Source organism: Fukomys damarensis, unplaced genomic scaffold (assembly GCF_012274545.1).
Source record: "Fukomys damarensis isolate Sample0158 unplaced genomic scaffold, DMR_v1.0_HiC HiC_scaffold_22, whole genome shotgun sequence".
In the NCBI taxonomy this organism is placed as follows: Eukaryota; Metazoa; Chordata; class Mammalia; order Rodentia; family Bathyergidae; genus Fukomys; species Fukomys damarensis.
The window spans coordinates 13,913,009-13,933,740 of NW_022900934.1; the positions used below are offsets into that span (position 1 = coordinate 13,913,009).

General features: G+C 53.1%; 1 protein-coding gene across 1 annotated transcript in view; it reads left to right on the top strand.

Moving 5' to 3' along the window:
• Positions 1 to 2: 2 nt before the first annotated feature.
• Cdh22 (cadherin 22) overlaps positions 3 to 20,732 on the top strand; it is a gene marked incomplete at both ends in the record, with an annotated part of 64,692 nt that continues 43,962 nt past the window's right edge. Inside the window, 2 exons of the mRNA XM_010626287.1 lie at positions 3 to 50; positions 8,895 to 9,189. Coding sequence (XP_010624589.1) covers positions 3 to 50; positions 8,895 to 9,189 — 343 coding nt within the window. The remainder of the gene's footprint in view (positions 51 to 8,894; positions 9,190 to 20,732) is intronic.

Sequence of the window (20,732 nt, forward strand, 5' to 3'; positions counted from 1 at the left end):
TCTTCGTGGTGGAGGAGTACACGGGCACCGAGCCCCTGTACGTGGGCAAGGTAAAGTGGGGCCCAGCGCTGCCCGGCTCAGGCTGCGCGGCACGGTACAGGTCGGAGACCCTGGTCGCCTGCCCAGCCTCGATTCTCCGTCCCTCCCTGTGCCTCCTTCCCGTTCCCCAGCTAGGATCGGGCGGCTGAGCCCAAAATTATCTCTACCCTGACTCCCCCATACCCTGCTCGACCTCCACCTTCTGCATCCTACAGAAGAGGGAGCTGAGTAGATGCGCGGGGACTCAGCTGCCATCTAATCACAGCGCACCTTTCTGGCCACTCGGCCTGAAAAGCCAGCCCAGCTCCTGCGCACGCGGGGCCACGCCCACACTCCCTGCGGGGCGGGGCCCGAAGGCCGGGTCCCTGCAGCCCGACCCCCAGCCGTACTGCCTGTGAGTTTCCTGTCTAGTGCCCATCTGAATGCCCATGCCCTCCTGCCACTGCCCCTGTGCCTGAGCTGTTTACTCCCCTGACCTGCTCTTTCCTGCTCCTCCTACCAGCTACCGGGCTCACTGTTGGTCTCAGTTCAAAGGCCGCTGCTCGGAGAAGCCCTCCCGGACCACACAGGCTAGGACAGACCCCCCCTGATACATGTCCTGAGGTCCCCGTACCCTCCCTTCCCGATCCCCCAATTACGCCTGTGTTCGCTCGATCGTGTGATTTACATGTGTCTTTCTTCTCAGGCCATGTTTGTTGTGCTCACCATTAAATCCCCAGTGCCCAGCCCAACACGGTTCACACTGTTCACTGAGTGAATGAAAGTCGCCTTCTCAGACTCTCCCAGTAAATGCTAGTTCATCTCGCTAAAGATCTGTGTCCCAGGAGTAAAAGGAACCGAAAAGCACTTTTATTCACCCATTCAGTCCCTGTCCCTTGTGGGGTCCAGGTGTGATATTGGGGAGGCAAATGTAAGTAAGATCTAGCCTCTGCCATTTGGGGTTCCACGGAATAACAGACATCCTGGTATATTAAAAAACTCAAAGCCAATGCCTGATGCTGAGTAGGTACTCACTAAATGCTATCCATTGGCTGGCTTTATGGAGGAAAAAAAAAAAAACCAACACCTGAACTGGGTTTTGATGTATGTGTAGGAGTTCATCAAGCTGATGGGGAAGACTATGCAGACTTCAGAGACCTAAAGGAGCTTGGCTTATTCAGAGACTTGTCAGCAGTTAATGTGTTGAAGTGGAGGATGATTGGAGGATGAAAGCAGGGTGGTGCCCAGGTACAGTTCTCTGGCTTTTGCTAAGGCGCGCCAGATTTCCAGGAAGTTTTGGTTGGCAGTGGAGCTTTTTTTGGAGCTTGTGGTGTGCTGAAATGTTTCGGGACTGGGAGGCTGAGTGATTCTGAGACCCTCGGATCAGGATCATTGACAAGGACAGGAGGCAAGTCGAAATATACACTTTAGGGTTTGCCTGTAGGAAACCCAGCTTTTCTCCAATGTGGACACAGTAGTCCCTGGGCCTCAGCTTCTTTCCCTTCCTTACCTGTGGTTGAAGTCAATCCCCACAGCTGAGCCGGGCGAGGATTTGATGGTGCTGGGCGGGTTCACAACTGAAAATCATCCTGCAGCCTGGAGGCAGAGCCCAGGACTGTGGCTCCCCCCACACCCCGGGCTGGAGGAGGGGTACGTGTGGGGAAGGAGGGGCCTTTGCTGGCCGAGCCAGGCAAGTAGCTCAGGGTAAAGTAGCTACCACACGGAAGGCTGGGAGGCAGACACCACCAAGTCTGAGGCCTTGCTCTGCCAGTGCGCTCACTTCCCTTCCCAAAGACTTCATCTCCATCTGTGAAGTAGAACTCTGAGCGCGCACTTCCTACGGTTGAGGATGAAAAAAGAAAACAGAGCATATAAAGCACTTGGCCTGTGGCTTGTTTGTTTGTGGTTGTTTTTCATTATTCCCCTATAAAGTACTTAATCCTCAAACTGCGAGGTAGGAATCATCATTCCCTTTTGTAGACGAGGAAACCGAGGTCAGAGAGGGCAACGTCATGGCGTGGGCATGTGGCTTAGCCAGCATTTGAACCTGAGTGAGCCGGAGTCACTGAATCCCCAGGTAGAAAAGGCCAGCCCTGGCCTGACTGCCCAGACCTGGCAGAGGCCTCCAGGTTGGGGCAGAGGCCGGTGGTCCAGGAAGACCCCAGGATTCTGTCGTCTGCTAAATGTCACGCTGAGTGCTCAGCCTTGTAGCCGGCAGTAGCAGCTGCGGCTCTGCAAAGACCTCTCCAGCCATCTGAGTCCTAAAGAGCAGAGAAAAAACCGGCCTCTGATTCACCACCTGCACCTTTATCCATTGAGACTTTATTGTCTCAAAGGCGCAAGCTGAGCCCCATACCATCTCCTTGGAGCACAGTCTGGTGACGGGGGAGCATCCCAGCAAATCCTCTCATTAAGAGGAAAGATGCAGGAGCCAGAGTGTGGAGAGCAGAGAGCTGAAGCTGCACAGCAGCACCCAACCAAGAAACCAGGCCAACGCACCTCTCTGTCCTGCTGAGCACAGCGGCCCACGTCTGTAATCCCAGTACTCTAGGATGCTGAGGCAAGAGGACTGCAAGTTTGAGCGCGACCTAGGCCATGTAGTGACAGTGAGAACTTGTCTCAAAATGAAATAAAATAAATAAATAGAAAAGGCTTCGGGGTGTAGTGTAGCGTGCAGGCCCTGGATTCAATCCCCAGTAGGAAGAAAAACTCGAGTCCTGCTGATGACTCCATGCCTACTTCGGTTCAAGAGTCTACTTTAAGCACCTGCCATGAGCCACGACAGGCCTGGGCATCTTTTCCTTCCTTGCAGAGGCCTCTCTTCCTGCCCCTCTCCTTTACCCAGACCCCTGCTCTCCTCCACTCAAGGCCACCCTTGGAGAGGCACTCTGTGCAGGGAGCAAGAAGGTTCTGGTTCATTGCAAATATTTGCCCCTGCACACTTTCTTACCGAGGAGGCTTTGAGTGTGAGCAGGGGCGGACAAGCTAGAGTGCCCGGGCTCAAAACCAGAGCTTTCTTTGTTTAGGGCCCTCTCTCCTCGGCCACGCTGTTTAATCTCTCTGTGCCTCGGTTTCCTTTGAAAGAGGCTCTCACCAGGACTTCCTCAAAGGATTGTGGTGGTGAGAAATCTAGGAGTCAGAGTAAGTCAAGAACCTAGAATAGCATGGGGGTCCTGACCCATGCTTGGTAAGTGTTAGCTGTTGTTACTGTAAATCTTGCTCCTATTTCCACCACCTGGATATACCGACTACACAGACTCTGCAACCCCCGTCCCAAGTCCCCAAAGCCTTCTTGGCAACCTGACAGCCTGGTTTCTCAGCACTAACTGGGGAGAGGTTGTCACGAGCTTCTAGGACTGTGAGCTTGTGCTTTTAAAAACCACCTGTCCCCTTTCCAGCCGAGCTGGCACATGTATGCAGCTGGTGTGTGCGTGCACACCATGCACATACATGTGCTCACATTGTGCTCCCTGGCTCCTCAAGGAGAAAGGACCTCTCCATGGTTTCAGCTGATTCACTGTTCCTGGGCCCCCCACCCCCAGGGAGCCGCTCCAAGCATCAGTCCTTGTCGAATTCCAAAGGTAGCTTAGCAACAGCACCAGGCACGGTGAACCCCAGGCGCCCAGTAGTAACCTGTTTTACAACTGCCTCCTCCATCACTCACCCACTGCCAGGCTCCTGTCGGCCCCCACAGGAACCTCGCGGCAGGGACCTCTGCGGTGGTCGCCAAGGCCCCCCAGACGGCTCCCCGCATGGTCCCACCCCACCCTCACTTCCAGGCCACCTCTCCTCACCTTCTCCCTCCGCCACCCTCAGACCAGCCTCCCACCCTTTCCATAAAATCTGGGTACTTTGACTAATCCTTTGTCCGAATTGTAATTTCCCCCAAGGCTTCTGTCAGCTGGATGTGGATTTTGTAGGATTTTTAATTTTTTTTAAAAAAAAAGACAGAATTATGGGGTCAGCCCTTATGACCAACTCCTGTGGGCGGTGAGATCTATTTTAGATATACGGCAGGATTAGAGTGGGGAGGAGAGCAGATTTAATTAAGTTGCTAATATTTAAAGAAAATTGATGAACTCCTGGTTTACGAGTTGTGCGGGTGTGAACAGACCCCTCACATTCTGGGGGAGGCTTTTTATTTGATTTGCTTTCCGTTTAAATCCTGGACTCGTTTTATTTGCGTAGCTACAGTGTCCGTTTAATTGTCTTTAATAAGGAAAACGTACCTCTGCTCACATTTAATTTTGATTTAATTAGGAGGAAGTAATTAATGGCCTCGTAAATCCCATTTTTCAGCCCCCTGGGATGAGAAACCATCACTCTCATGTTTTCCTCATTGTTTATGACCGAGGGCTGGGGCCTGAGGGCTTTCGCCTCTGGGGCCGGCCTCATCCCATGCAGTAGTAAGAATCCTGGATGCACTGTCTCAGCAGCCTCAAGGCCACCTTTTGTTAACTATGCGGCTATTGGCCGGATTTAGGCCATCTCTGGGCCTCAGTTTACCGTCTGTATCACTGGGAAAGAATGGTCTCTGATCGACAGGATTATCATGAGGCATCGGTGAAATAAGGGTAAAGGGGCCTAGAACTGTGCCTGGGATGTTATAGTGCACGGCCACTGTGCTCCATAACCCAGATTGTGTGGACCTGGGAATGAACAGGGTGACTTTGTCCCAGGAGACAGTTGTGTATGTCATCATTTGTGCATCTAATGTGTGTGGTGCTGAGCCTGCTGCTGGGTGCTGGAGATGTGGAAACAGACAGCCATGCGCCCTGACCTCAAGGAACTCGTAGTGTCACGCTGTCCTGTGCACACAGACACACACACACACACTCAGCCTGTCCACTGCCCACTGCCAGCACCCCTACTGTGTGCCAGGCGGGTGGAGCTCAGACAGAAGACTGGAACTCAGCCCCTGCCCTGAGTCCCAAGGCAGCTGGAGGCACAGATATGTCAGATGTCACGCAGCAGTGCAGAGCAGAGAGGAGGGTGTACAGGAAGGGACGGGGGAAGGACGAGGTCTCTCACCCAAAGGGGAAGAAATCTGAGAAGGCTACCTGGAGAGGGAAACAAGCTGAGCTTCAAAGACAGGAAGATGTCAGCTGACAAAGGCAAAGAAAGTGTCAGATCTCCGGTGCACCAGGAATTGGGTCTACGGCCCTTGGGTCCGGGAGATAAATTAGGTGACCGCTTCCATCCCTTCTGAGATTAGGGAGGGGAGATAGCTTTGCAGATCTACCTTGGGCACCTATTATGTGTGCCAGAAACTTCCATGTCTTGCCTTATGGCTCTTCAGAACCTGCGGGGGAAGCGATAGCAGCCCCATTTGCAGAGGAGAAAAGAGAGGCTCAGAGAAGGGTGGTCCCTTGCCCAAGGCCATGTCACTGGCCTGTGGCAAAGCTGGAGTCAGCACTCAGCTGCTCCCGACTTCAAAGCCAATTATCTTTCCTGATTTGTGACTCAAGGCCCCTTTCTGAATAATGAAGTACAGGCTCAGAGAGAAGAGGCCACCGAGGAGAGTGGCCTGCTGGGTACGGGGAAGAGGCTGGTATCAAGACCAGTGACAGCCCACTCTTCCCCCCTTCCCCTCATCTGCTGCTAGAGATGCAACACGCAGACTAACGGAGGACACAGAGGGAGCCCCTGGACTCTGAAGTCAAACAGACCTGGCCCATCTCTCGGTCTCTTAACCTGGTAAATGGGAATTTGTTCACACACTCCACTTCTGCACACGGCCCGGAACAATCCGACACACAGTAGGTGCTCCAGAAATGAGAGGGCCACCATCCCGCAGCCTTTGCACACAGCTGAGAGTCGAGAAATATCTTTTCAGGACTGAGTCAGAGGTGCTCTCTCTCCACTCCAGAGTCAGGACCCAGCCTGGAGCAAATCCACAGCTGCAAGCTCTTAGCTTCTGCCCAAGCAGATTGGCCCTGTCTGCCTCTGAAGTCCCCAGAGAGCAGCTCCTGTGCCCCGCTGCTAGCTCCAAGTCGTGCTTCACAGAACATCGATGACATCATCGCTGGGTTTCACTTCCTCCTCCCCACTCCTCACTGATCAGTGATCCCTGCCTGAGGTCTGAGTTAAAATGTCAAAGGCTGCAGGGACGTAATGGAGATTCAGGAGGCAGAGAAGGAAACCGCCATAGACACAGTGTGAACAGGCGCTCATTTATTCCTTACCCCACCTTCTCTGGGTAGGGCTCCAGCTGCTGTCTCAAGTGGGAAAGAAGTGCTCCAAGAGGTAAAATTAACAAGCCCATGACCATACCATTAGTGAGTGGTGGAGTCAGGAGCTTGGCTCCACGCAGAGCCAATGCCTCAGTCAACCCAGCCTAGAAATGGGAATAGTAATGTTTCATAGGGCAGTGACAGAGACCCATAAGTTTATTGCTGTTAAACTTCCTCCCAAGTGGCATCTCGTCCACCACACTGCTCAGAAATGTTTGCCGATTAAATAAGCAGATCACAGGTCCCATTGTGAAAGGGGAGCAGACACCCCACGAGGGAACAGGTCCACCCTCTCCCACCCCATCTTCCCTGGGAAGAAGTGTAAACAGCCAACAGGAGACACAGGTCTCCTCAACTCCGGCACTGCTGATGATTCAGGGCCGACGTCCTGAGATAATTTTATTGGGGCATTAAACTGAGTTATGAGGTTTTTACAATCCAGCCACTTATGAGAAATCTATTAACAGTAACTGGACAGGAAGAAGGCTTCTCGGTGGAGCCCAGGATGGGCATTAATTGGGGCAATCTATAACAGGACAGGGACCCGGAAAGGTTCCACCAGACGCCTCCATTTACTCCCTGCAATTTCTGCTGAGAATCAGCAGACTCGCCAAAAAGAGAGAGATGCCCATTAATCGGCTAATGAAATATGAAAATGTTTATGGGCCATTCAATCTTCCAAATGGCACTTCTATAATCCACCTTTCAGACGCAAAGTTCTACCCGCAGAATTTACACCCCGCTCCTCCCTCACAGCAGGGGTGGGCCTTCCTCCCTTCTCCTGACGGATTCATTGGCACCTGACCCCCTGTTGAGGGAGCTGGGGTTCCTGGCCCAAGCGGAGCTTTAGGGATTCTCTCCTTCATACCCCATCAGCCCGGAATCTTAGAGAGAGCAGGGACCTGCCCCAAGTCTCCAGCTTCATCCAGATGGATTTTCCTCCACTCGGGGCTGCCTTGGAGATTTGGGCTTTGGAGGGTAAAGTCTTAGGTGATTCTGTTTGCAGGAAAACAGACTTTGCTGGTTCCTCCCCAAGAGAGCTCAGTGGAGCACAAACAGCCTGGGGTCTAGAGCCTAGCTGTACTGGAATGAGAGAAATTCCAGTTATATATAGTGAACATTTAGTACTAATATAATAATAACTATAGCTACTGTTTATTAGACACTTATTATGTCTCGGGCAGAGCTGATTTCCAGCTAGTACAAACAGGTATAGTTGTACCGGTTATTAAAATACTGCGAAACCTCCATGCCTACAGTAAACAGTCCCTCTCCACTCCCCGCCCCAACTCTCAGTCCCCCGGACTTCGTGCTCCAGCAACCACACCATCCCTGCCTGAGCCAGCAGGGCCCTGCTGCAGTGCCACTCCACCGGCAGCACCCCGCCACTCTGGCTGTTAAATAAGGTGCATGTCACTGGTGGTGGGCAGCTGCTAAGGGCCTTGGGGGATTCTCAACTCACTGAACCCCTCAGCTCCTCCAGGAGGGTGTGCTGTTCTGATGGCCCAGTTACAGATGAGGCGACAGGCCCAGAGAGGTGCAGTGGCTTGTCCATGAACTCGCAGGGCACTGAAGCTTGCTGAAGCCAAGGCTCAGCCAGGCTAAGGGGCTCCTCCCTTCCTATCAGAGGCATAGGGTGGAGGAGTAGAGCGTGAGCGAATCGCCCCACTTTTCTGATCTCAGTAGGAAAATGGAAGAAATGAAAATCTGGAAAAGTAGCAAAACACACTCTAGTAAGGTTTGATTTTAGAGTCCTGGCCTGGACAAGGGTGCTCTTTGCACAAGCGGGTGTGCGGAGGTGTCCACCAACCCCACTCCTTGTCTTCCCCTCTCTTCTACCCTCTGTCCCTGCTGTGTGCTGAGCCCTGAGCCCCCTGTCCCCGTATGCTGAGATGCCACCCTAACCTCCTGGGGCTCCACACCTGCAGGAGATGGACCTATAACTGGGAGTGTAGTCATGGACCTGCAGCTAGGCAGCTCATTAGAAATGCAGACTCCGAGGCCCCACCCAGAACTACTGAGTCTGAAGCTGCATGTTCACAAGATGCCTGGATGATCTGCATGCACTTTGAGGATTTCAAAGCTCTGGCTAGAGGGATCCTACAAGACTGAACATGATAATGATGGTTGTAGTACTAAGAGATCTTGGAGGGGGACTGGGGAGAGGAGTACTGAAAAAATTTCTAGAACAGGTGGCATTTGGACTGAGCCTGGCAGAGTGGATTTTCAATGGGAAGAGGAAGAAGGGCCAGGCTTAAAGTAAGAGCCTGAGGGCTCTGCCTGCTACAAGGCAGAGAGGTAAGGAAGGGACTGTGGTCTTCTTTGTAAGGTCATGGTGAGCCATGACAGAACTGTAAGCAGGGAGGACCCACTCAGATCTCCGCTGAGGCTGAGAGCTCAGGGGGCTGAGGGAAGGTGGATTACTGGGCCAGGCTGGAGTAGGGTGAGTCACAGAGCTCCACTGAAATACCCAGGGCAGAGACAGGCTCAGATTGGCCTGAGCCTGTCTTCTAGCCTCAGTGTCTTCAGTGTGTGTTGAAGGACAGATGTGCTTAGGAGTAGACCCTCAGTGGGACTCGAGTTGGGAGGCGGAGAGGAGCTTCCTCCCCAGCCTCTACCCTGCCTCCCTTCCTACTTTCCCAGATTCACTCGGACTCAGACGAGGGTGATGGGGCCATCAAGTACACCATCTCGGGCGAGGGCGCTGGGACCATCTTCCTGATAGACGAGCTGACGGGCGACATCCATGCCATGGAGCGTCTGGACCGCGAGCAGAAAACCTTCTACACATTGCGGGCCCAGGCTCGGGACCGTGCCACCAACCGCCTGCTGGAGCCAGAGTCAGAATTCATCATCAAGGTGCAGGACATCAATGACAGTGAGCCTCGTTTCCTGCACGGCCCCTACATCGGCAGCGTGGCTGAGCTCTCTCCCACAGGTGGGCTGCAGGCACTGTGGGATCAGGGTGCGGTGAGGCCCGGGTGACTGGAGAGAGGTGCTAGGTCCTGAGTGCAACTGCTGGGCAGGGCAGGAGAGACAGGAACTGCTGCCCCAGGGTGCAAGGTACAGACATGAGCCCAGCTGACCCCCAGGGCAGGCATAGTCCTGGACACAGGTCCAGCTGCACAGCTGGAAAAGGCCATGCACATGACCTTAGCCCCATCTGTGCACCTCCCCCCAGGGACAAGGACCTGCACATGAACGTCACGCTCAGGCACAGCCACACCTGCACAATTGCGCACAGAGCTGCATGCCTGGACACACAGGAGCCCCTCCCACATATAAGCTTAGCCATGCACCACACACAACCACACCGGAGACACAGCCCTGCAGGCAGACAGCACTCTGTCCTGGTCACACACACAGGCAAAGTGTGTGCTGTACCTTCAGGAAAGTTCAACTGCACGGACACAGCACAGAGCGGGTCCATCTCCAGATACACCCAGACTGGGGACCCGGCCCTCACCAGAGAGCCTCTGTGCAGCCTCAGCCACATCCAGGGAGCCAGGAAAAGGCTCCAGCAGCCTCTCTCATCCCGGACCTCACTCGGCCTGGGTGCAGCCAGCGAGCGGCATCCAAAGGTGCCGCTTGGTGCCCACCAGGAAGGCCCAGCTCAGCAAGACTCTGCCACCTGGAGCCCAGGACCACACTCACACACACTGAGGCCCCAAACACCGTCAGCTGCACTTCTCGGGTGTGACTGCAAGCATCCGGGGCATTGCAGCTGCACACACGTAGCCGTGCACCCCACAGAGAAGAAAGCCAGCCCTCAAAAACCCACATCTACATGAAGACACCAGACACAGCTGTAGTCACAACCACCTTTACACAGAAGAGGACAGAGGCTAGACTCCAGGTGACTCTGCCTCACCCGCCCACCGTGGGAGCCCCAAACAGGTGTCTGACCATGGGGGCCTCACTTAGCCCAGAGCTCTCTGGGCTCTGGCTGAAACTGGAGCCGCAGGGAAAGAGGCCCAAGCCGGAAGCTGCTATGCCCTTCCCCGCCGTGTTAGACCGGAGTGTTCTGTGCCCTGGGCCTAGGCTGTTCGAAGCTGTGCCCACAGCTTTGTGCTGCCTCTGTCTGACCTCCGGCTCCCCGGCTGCACATCAGAGGCCAGGGCTACTTGAGGTCTTGCAGAAGGGTGCAGGGAGACAGCAGAGGAAGAGGAGAGAGCAGGCCAGAGAGAATAGGGGCAGGGGGCACAGGGGACAGCAGGAGAGCAGGGGACAGTGTGTGTGGGCTCTGTGCATACCTGTGGGTACACATGTTGCCTGACGTATGTGTGCATTCTACCTTGTGTGCAGATGTGTGCCTGCATGGCCTGTGCATGCTGGTGACATGCTGTGTCTACTTCAATGTATTTGTTCATTTATTTTCAATTATTTTCTGAGTATCTACTATTGCTGGATACTGGGGACACAGCAGTGAAAAGGTAGACAAGACTTCTTGCTCTCAGTGAAGGGCACATTCTCCCTTCATTTGACATTTGACAGCAAGCAAACAAATGATTGGTCCCATAAGACCTCTGTGAGGAGGTGATGCTAAAGCCATGAAAGAAGTGAAAAGATGGGTCCTGTGAGAAGAGCATTCTGAGCAGAGAGAACAGCAGATTCAAAGGCCCTGGGGTTTAATTCTCCCTAAGGAGAAGTGGCAAGGTGACTAGATCATGCCGCTTGTAGACCATAGCTGGGGCTTTGCCTTTTGTACTGAGCAAACCGAGAAGTCAGTAGAGGGTCTTGTCCAGAACAATCACCTGATGTGACCTAGTTTTAACAGGATCTCATAACAATGAAGAATTAGGCAGGGGTGGGGGAACAGGGGGGCTGACAAGGACAGAAGCTGGTGGCTCTTGGAGAAGGATGTTATAAAGACCAAGACACTAAATGGTGGTGACTTAGAACAAGGCAGTACCAATGGGGGTGTTGAAATGAGGTCGACTTGTGGATATATTTTGAAAGTAGAGCTGAAAGTATCTCTTAATGGATTGGATGTAGGGTGTGAAAGAAAGAAAATTTGAGGATGCCCATTTGGATTTTGACCTGAGCGATTAAATAGATGGAATTTCCATTGACTGAGATGGGAGGAGCAGATTGGGGAGCTAAAGGGAAAGCAGGAGTTTTGTTTCAGACGTGCTACATTAGAAGTGCTTATTAAGCAGTGGAGAGCTTTACAAAGACAGTTGAATAAACAGGCTCAGCAGAGAGGCCTGGGCTGGAGAGATGCATTTGGAAGTTATCAGTGGCAAAGACCGATGGCGTTTCAGAGCCTGGAAAGAACTTAGAAATTAATTTTGCAAATGGGAAAAATTCGATTCAGAAGGGATGGTGACAGGCCCAAGGTCACACAGCATGCCCGAGGCAGACCTGGCTTTCCCAGCCCTCACTCCTTGACTTGAAGTCTGGCCTGAGCGTTTCTGCACGGAACAGGCCAGAAAGCCGGCGCTGATGCTAGAGAAGGAAGCAGGGGGCTGGGCGTGGTGGCGCACACCTGTAATCCCAGCACTCAAGAGGCCGAGGCAGGGGGATCGCTGAGACCAGGCTGGGCTACATAGTGAGTTCCAGGTCAGTCTCAACTTCCTAGTGATAGACCAGGCTGGGCTACATAGTGAGTTCCAGGTCAGTCTCAACTTCATAGTGAGACCCTGTCTCAAAACAACAAAACAAAACAAAGAGAAGGAAGCAGGGGCTGCATCTGAAGGACTCGAGAGAAACAGTAGCCTTTTCAGCTCCAGAAGCGGCAGGACTGATGCTAGATAGCATCCACTGGGCTTGGCCCCTAGACTGTTGGATGGAGACAATAATGGGAAAATTGAGTCCAGGAGAAGGACAGCAGCTCATCCAAGGTCACGCTGAGCCTAGGAGGCAGAGCAAATCCCTAGTCCGTGAGCACCAGCGGAAGTCCCAGCCCTACCCCGCCCCTCCCAGCCGGCTAGCTGCCTCATCGCACTGAGAAAAAGAAGTAGGCGGGGTGACTCCATTTGGACAAGTCAGGGAACCCGAGACGGAGAGGGAAGAGGCAGAAATTAAATTAGTTTATTTCATTTGAGCAACTTTTGGAAGGAGAAACCAATCTGGCACCAGGATGCTTGCGGAGAATCGGGCAGCTTTGAAAATCAGTCGCAATTACTGAGCCTCCCGAGCCCTGGCAGAGGGGGGCGGGGCCACCAGGCAGCGGTGGGGTCTGGGCAGCTTCAGAGATCAGAGGGAGCAGGGACGCAGTTTGGGACATGAAAGGCAGCGGTGCTCACAGATTGAACCACTCAGAGCTTAAAAGGGAAGGGAAGTGTGCTGGGGGCCCTGATGAGCCGCGGTTTTGAGCGGGGGAGGGGGGCTGCCAGCCACGAGGGCTTAATGCAGCGAAGCAGGTCCTAAGCTGCCAGTTTGGAGGCCTGGTGCCCACATGACCTTAGCAGGTCCGTGTCATCCTCTGGGTCCCAAGTTCCCTGCTGAGCTCTGAGAAGGCTCATCCACGCCGCAGATACTGAATGCCCACTGCATATTCCGCATCATACCAGCCATGAGGGATTCTTAGGAGCCTTGCATATCAGAGCAGGGAAGAGACAGGAAAGAAAGAAACAAGGAAATGTATAATGCTCCGCAAAATAAAGGAACCTGCAGTGATTTGGGGGGAGAGCTATTTTAGGTAGAGGGGTCAGAGAAGGCCTTCATTATAAGAGGACATTCAGTCTAAGGAAAAGAACCACGAAATGATGTAAAAGGGTGATTTCTAAATTCTGCCGTGTACCCAAATCACCAGGCGAGCTTGTTAAAGCATATGTTGCCATCCTGCTCCCCCAGCGTGGATGAGTGGGTTGGTTGGTTTCTGTCTCCCTTTGTGGCACTGCCCTCTGAGCCTTGTGCATGCTCGGTGAGTGCTTTGCCAGTGAACTACACCACCAGATTCCCACCTTCCACCCTGAGGGTGTCTGATTCAGTAGGTCTGGGCTGTTAGATGTTAACAAACTCCCAGTTGATGTTGCAGGTTTGGGGACCACACTTGGAGAACCACTGAGCTATCAGTAGAAGGCTCCAGGTACAGGAGATAGTAAGTGCGAAGATCCTATTGTGTTTGAGGAAAAGCAAAGAGATGAATGTGGCTGGAGAGGAGTGAAGGGAAAAGTGTGCAGATCCCTCAGAAGAAAGATCCGAAGCCGGGCGTGGTGGCGCACGCCTGTAATCCCAGCACTCGGGAGGCTGAGGCAGGAGGATCGCTGTATTTTCGAGACCAGCCTGGGCTACACAGTGAGTTCCAGGTCACTCTCAACTACATAGTGAGACTCTGTCTCAAAAAACCAAAAGAAAGAAAGAAGAAAGATCTGAAGTTGAATCGCATAGGACTTGGTAGCCATTAGATTTTCAGCTATACTCTGAGGGAGATGGGAAGCACAGGAGTGGCATAATCAAACTTGTATTTTAAAAGAATGGCTTGGCTGCCATGTTGAAAATAGACCCTAGGGGGAAAGGCTGGAAGGAGGGAGGCGAGTGAGGCGGAGACTGCACTGGTGAAGTCAAGAGGCAATGCTGACTTGCATGGTGTAGGTGGTAAGAGGAGATGGGATTCTGGGTGTGCGCTGAAGGCTGAGCCCACGGGGCCTGGGGGAAAACTGGGTGTGGGGAACGAGAGACAGAGGAGTCCGGAAGAAGCTTTTGACCTGATCAGCTGAATGGAGGAGCTGCTATGACGGAGACAGAGAACGCTGCAGGAAGAGCAGTTGGCAAAGCGAAGAGTTCCTTCTCGGGCGTGTTAAAGTGGACACATTAACCGGAAACTCCAGTGGAGATGCCTAGGGATGCATAGACCATGGGCAGGAACGTCAGCAGCGATAAGACTGGAGACACAGCTCTGGAAGTCAGCAGCAGAGAGGGGGAATTTAAAGCTGGAGGCTGAATGAAAGCAACAGGGGAGTGAGTTTTGATAGAGGGAAAAGCAGGACTGGATAACCTTTTAATGTGGAGGGCCTGGACCCCTTTCCTGGAGCATCATGACCTGGCCAGTAGCCAGCCACGGGATTTCGTAGGGGTCCCATGCCCGGTTCAGTTCCACCTGCTTAAGGATGCCAACTGTGTACAAGACACTATACTTGGCACTAGTGAGGCTGCAGGAAAGAGAAATTGAATTCAATACACATATATTAGCCACTACTTTATTCTGGGCACTGCAGGGGATGAAAAGATAAGTAATTGAAACAAATCCAAAAATGTTTATTAGCGCCCATTATATACAAGGCCTTCGGTGTACTTGGCTTGACAGGGCTTGCAAAGATGAGTCATCCACCTTAGCAAACATTTAATGGGACCCACTTTTTACATAGACCCAGAGAGGATAGAAAAATAAGTAGCTGCTTTGGAGTCAGTAAACATGTATTAGTGCCTACTGTATACGGGCACTTTGCCTGCTGCGTGAGAGTGCACAGGTGAGCTATAGATCACTGTCGCTCCCTGCATCAGCTCCGATCACTTGGTAGTGGCTATAAGGCTGTGTTGAGGAGTCAAAGGTCTCTCGGCTGAAAACAACACCACAGTGGATCGGTGATGTCTGCCACGAGCAAAGGCTGGAGAATGTGGTGGCCCACGTGGCATAGAATTGCCACTGCTGGACCAGGGAATTGGGGCTCAGGAGACTGTGAGAGAATGGGCAGGGCCCTGCCGCAGCCACGTTCCTGTGTATTCCACTTCCTCTGTGAGCAGCATCTGTAATGGGTGGAAAAAGCCTGCTTTGTAGTACAGCCTGCACTGCTTGGGATATTCACTAAATAATAGCTATCAGCCAACACTGCTTTCACAGAGCTATTTCCCTTTATCCCTGCAATCCTGGGGAAATAAGCAGGGCAGGTATTACTGTCCTCATTTTGCCGATGAGGAAATAAATGCAATGAGAGATAAAGTGACTTGTCTGAGATTCCACAGTAAGAGCCGCAGCCAGAACCAGGAACCAGAACCCAAGTTACACTGGACTTGCCACCCACAGCTTTCTTTGGGGGAATGGTCAAGACTGCTTCTTGCCCAGGACTTCACAGCTTGAAAATCACTTTCGCATCCTTAATCTCATTGTATCCCACCCCGGTGGACTCTCTTGAGTGAAGTGATAACATCCCCATTTTACAGCTAAGGAAAGTGAGGCTCAGGAGAGGAAAGGGTGTAAAAGTGGGAGGATGCATTGCCTGACTCCCAAGCCCAGGGCATTCAGGGACAGTGGCAGAGAGGAAAGGAGGACAGCAGGAGGCAGTGCATTCCCCCCAAGGGTCTCATTTGGGGAGGACAGAGCAGTCTGGGAGCCTCTGATGTCCCAGCCGCAGCCAGAGAGAGTGGGGCTCAGCAGCCCTCAGGCCCAAGCCAGGAATCAATTGTTGGCCTCTGCAGAGACAACTTCTAAAGATGTTTTTAATTAAAGTCCAGGAAGATCTATATGTGCAATATCTCTTTGCCTAGCAACGGCACTGGCTCTCACCACCCAGGTCGGGGGAGAACGGGACAGGAGTTTCTGGAAGTGGGAGGTAGCAGAGGGGAGCAGAGGTCCTGGCCCTTGGGAGCTGGCCCCACGACCCAGGTAATCTGGACAAAGGGGAGCCTGTCCACATCTCTCTGCCTTTCCCATCAACAAACCATTCAACAAACACTTGCAGCATCTCTGGGCCAGGCCCCGTGTGCGCACAGTGCTGAGGTACAAAGGCAACAAAGCCATCATCCTGCCCTCAAGGGCCTGGCATGTAGTAGGGCTCTCTGTAGATGCTGAGAGCATGAGTGGGACCGAGTTGCAGGCCGCAATGTTTGCTTTCTGCAAGTGGCAGAAGGATGCCATTGCAGACACTTGCAGTATTGCTGTCCCCAACAAACAAGTCCCTAGATTATCGAACAGACCACTTCGTGTAACTGTTGAAAGGACAGAAGAGCCAGTGGGTCTCAATTTGGGCTGGCAGGAGGGTCCTCTGTCTCAGGGGAACATGTGAGCTACACACACACACACACTCGGGGCTGCCTGGATGGGCAAGACAGTGTCTGGGATCCAGGAGGAAACAAAGTGGGAGGAGGATATTTGGAAGTTCCCTGGTGACTCTGGAGAAAGCTGTCACCTCATGGGGTCAGACCTCACTTTTTCACTCCCTGCCTATCCTCCTGCTTCCTGGGACTCTAGTCTCCTTCTTTGCCCCCATGTTTCTGCCTCTTCCTGTCACAGTTTCTGTCCCGATGTTTCTCTGTCCCTCATTTCTCTATCTCTGACTCACCTTCCTGGGTGTGGCACCTTCTCCGTTGCTTGTCCCGGACTTGCCCCCCTCTGCTCAATCCTGCAGACGCTACACACACACACACACACACACACACTTTCCTGTGTCTCCTTTGTGTCATTCATCTACGTTAGGCTGCCCTGGTGGTGGCGGGTAGCAAGGTCAAGACCAGCCTAGCAAGCCGTGATTATAAGTGATGATGGAAAAGAGAATTGGGAAGGGCACAGGGAGGGAGGAGTTTGAGAACGGGTTTGTTTCCTGTGTAATCGGAGTGCTCCCCGGGACTCGACAAGTGGTCTTTAATTTTTAATAGAAAGCACTCTGTGCGGTGCTGGCAGCAGCAGGGGGTAGGACTCATTTTTTTATAAATGTTTGAGAAACTAAATGTGAGCCTAGGGTATCCCCAGGCCCAGCAGGGTAGCAAAGGAAGCAGGGAGGAAGCAGAATGATAATAATTACAAACATCTTCATAATAATGACACTTGGTCACCTCGGTGGAGGACTCTGTTCTTTTGCAAAATGCTTTATCACTTCCATCTCTGTAAGGGGCCTCCCGCACCCAGGGAGCAGCAGGGTTGAAGTGTTATCTCCATTTCGCAGGAGCGGAACTGAGACCAGGTCTGCTCGGGTGTTTTTCCTGCAGCTGCACACGGAGCCAAGGCCAGGGCTGGAATGAGAATATACGTATGTCTGCCCTTCCTGAGCTCCAGTGCAGGCACTGGGGACAGCTGAAGCCTCTCACATAGCAAGTGTTAAGGGACAAGCCAGGACACAGGCTCCAGTCCTGCTCCCGGAAAAACCACGTCAGAGCCACCCAGATACATGAGGGATGAGGAATAGACAAGCCCCCTCCTTCTAATGCTGGCACTCAAGTTTCCTGTTCAGGGCCAAGGACGTGATACAGAGAACAGAGCAGCCTCCCGTCAAGCACCCACTATACCCCTGGCCTCACCAGCCTCTTAAGTCCATCATCTCTAATCCTCATCTCAGAGATGCACCGTGGGACAGAAAGTACAGGTGAGGAAACAGGCCAGATGGAGGGATGACTTGAGTGAGACTGCAGTACAAGGAAGTGGCAGTTCTGAACGAGGGCTATGATGCCAAAGCCCATGCCTTCTCCTTGGACATAGGAGAGGCATCTCTTCCCGGGAGTGCCCAACTTCCCACCCTGGCTTCAGCTGACCTAGTGACAGTCTCAGTACAGGCTCAGTGGGCCCGGGAGGGTGTCAGCTGGCTGGACAGACCTGGGTTTTATTCTTCCCCTACTACTGATTAATGATGTGACCTTGGAAAGTCACCGAGTCCCTTCATGACTCAATGTCCTCAGCAGTGGAATAACAGGTGAAGTCTAGTGCATCTGTTGTTAGTGCAGGGGACACTTTGGGACCACTCAGAAGCTTGCAAAAGTTCCCTTGCCTGGGCTGCACCCCAAGAGTCCTATTTAATTGGCCTGAAATGGGACTGGGCATCAGTTTTAGTTTAAAGCTCCCAGTAGATTCTAATGTGCAGCCAGGTTGAGAACCATTGGTTTTTGTGCCCTCCGAGGACTGGCCATTTCATATTTAACATTCCACTCGAATCCCTGGGCCCTGATAGCCTATTTACCCAAGAATCAGTTAGGCAGACCTCTTTACCGTCACTTAACGGAGGGGCTGGGGCAGCACCGTGGACAGCGAGCCACGTGTTCCCAGCTAAGTCTAGCCCTGTTCTGGAACTGGCTGGGTCCAGCAGCTGGCAAGGGAGACTCTGAATCCCACTCCTGCCCGCTTCCTCTCCTCTCCCCTCCTTCCTCCCCCTCCCCTTTCCCATTTGCCCATCTACTTCGACTCCAGTCAACCCCCTCCTCCTACCTGTAAGGCAAGATGCACATGTTTGGACGTCGGATTCATCCGCATTTGAATCCTGTGTCACCCACTTCCTTGCCAGCTGAACTTGGCCAAGCATTGGCTTTGGTGCAGGACCTGGAAATCTGTTTAAGTTCTCATAATGAGCCCGGGAATTTATTCATAAATGAGGAAATTGACTCGGCCTCCACCTCCTCATCTGTAAAGTGGAAATCTTAGCAGAGTTTACTGCAGGATTTTATCATGTAAACCCCATGAGGTAATGCATGTAAAGGTAGCTAGAATCTGGTGCAAAGTAATTATTCGATAAACATAATCTTTCATTATCATTGTTATTGGGTAATAAATAGCCTTGGGTTTCAGCTCATGACAGGCACATACTGGTTTTCAGAAATTTTGCAGGCCAGTTTATATCACACTGGTGGCTTGAAACTGGGCCATGATAGAAGTCTTTACACCACAGAAGTCAGCCAACCTAGAAAGTGGGGCGTCCCTCTCCACTCCATCTCCGCCACAGAGTCGGTGTGGGGGCGGAAGGACAGAAGGGCTGTGGGAATACATGGTAAAATGTGAACTGCTGAACCTCATGAACTGGCCCAGGGGAGTGCCCTGAGGGTGGTCTGCAGCAGCCACAAGCCTGGCACCCTTTCGTCTGCCAATTCTGGGGAGCTGCCGACTGGTGGAGAAGGTGGGAGGTGCATGTGGTTTGAGGAGGCCGTTCCTGTGGGACTCGAGGGAGGAGCGGTGAATCACTGACCCTTCCCTGTCCCCACGTGTCGGCATTAACTGTAATGGCGGCAATAAAGAATCCCGGATTGAGGAAATGATTCCATCATCCCCGCGGGAGTCCCTGGGATGCAGCCAGGGAGAGAGAGAGAGGAGGGGGCAGCTCGGCTTCCACGTCCCTAGGGAGTCAGTCAGCCTGGCATTGCGGCCTGCTCACGGGGTGGGGAGAGCAGGCAGGGGGAGTGATAGGGACACTCTCCTCATAACATTTACAACAGCCAACATTTATGGAGTGCCCATCATAAGCCCAGGGCTCTGTGTACCACCTCCCATTTCGGTGCATCTGAGGGAGGCAGGATGTGCCATTGTGTGCAGCCTGCTGTGTGTGCGGAGAAGACACACACCTGGGTGCACTGGGCGCCTCCCATAGGTCAGGTACTGTCCTGGGTGCTGATCACAGAAATCAATTTGAATGCTCAAATTATCTCGGGAGCTTGTAGTCTTGTCACCTGCACTTCACAGATGAGGAGGTCGTGGCCCAAAAGGGTTCACGCCGTGCCCAAGGTCAAACTTGCATTGCCATCACTGATGATGACTCAGAATGCCACGCCACTGTCCCCAGAGTAACTCCACCTGTGCTGACACTTGCGTCAAATCCCCCACTTCGTCACCTTGCACCCTCAGTTTAGTATTTCCCCTGCCTGGCCTGTTTCCTCACCTGTGGTGTTACAGAGGCCCACCTTGCGTCTCTGAGATGCTGTGGAGTTTAGAGATGCTGGATTTAAGAGGCTGAGAGTGCTCAGTAGAAGTCTGTCCTTTTCCCTTCTCTGTGTATGTAGAAGGCACCTGGGAGGAGACCCCTGGGCACCAGCATCAGGAGGAGGGGGCTCACCCACTCCTCTTCCCCAGCTTCCCTGGGCAACTTGGCCGCCGTTGACATGGAGCTGGAGCCGCCAAAGGCAGCGCATTGCAGGGCCGGCTTAGGAGACTCCAGCTGGGCGGGGGACCCAGAGAGGGAAATGAGAAATGCAAAGGAGTGAAAAATAAATACATGTGTCTGTCTGGAATGATGGAGGGCCCCAGGCTGGAGGCGGGAGAGGCAGGCGGCGGGCTGGGCTTAGCAGAATTGCTGCAGTAGCACTTCCGGGCTCGCTCATCAGTCGAGCAGTGGACGCAGTGGACGGGCCTCGCCTCCCAGCATGCAGCTGTCGGCCCAGAGTGCCCAGCCCAGCCCCAGGAAGGCTTTATCCAGACCCTTCAGGGCACCTGGCAGAGTGCATCTGTCTGGGTGGGGTCTGGCTCCTCCCTTTGGGTCGTACCCTCAGCCTCTAAGGCTCCCTCTGGATCTTCCGTCCCGCCCCCTTCTTTCTGCAAAGGTTCGGATGGACCAGACAGCTCCTTCGGACCCCTCCCCCACCGGGTCCAGCCTCACGTCCCGAGCCCTGCTTTCGTCAAATTGAACATGATGTCAAATTAGAGCCATCTCTGGGACAGGCCGGGAGAAGCTCCCAGTTTAATGAGGCAGCGTCGAAAATCAATAACTTAATTGCCGCTGTTTGATGGACTTTTATCCAATTTATACTCTCCCCAGCAGCCTACGTGCGGCGCATGAGGAGCAGCGTTGTGCCACTGGTGGGGGGCTGTCTGGGCACCCGGGGGGAGGGGCAAGGAGGGCCCGGGGCCCTCAG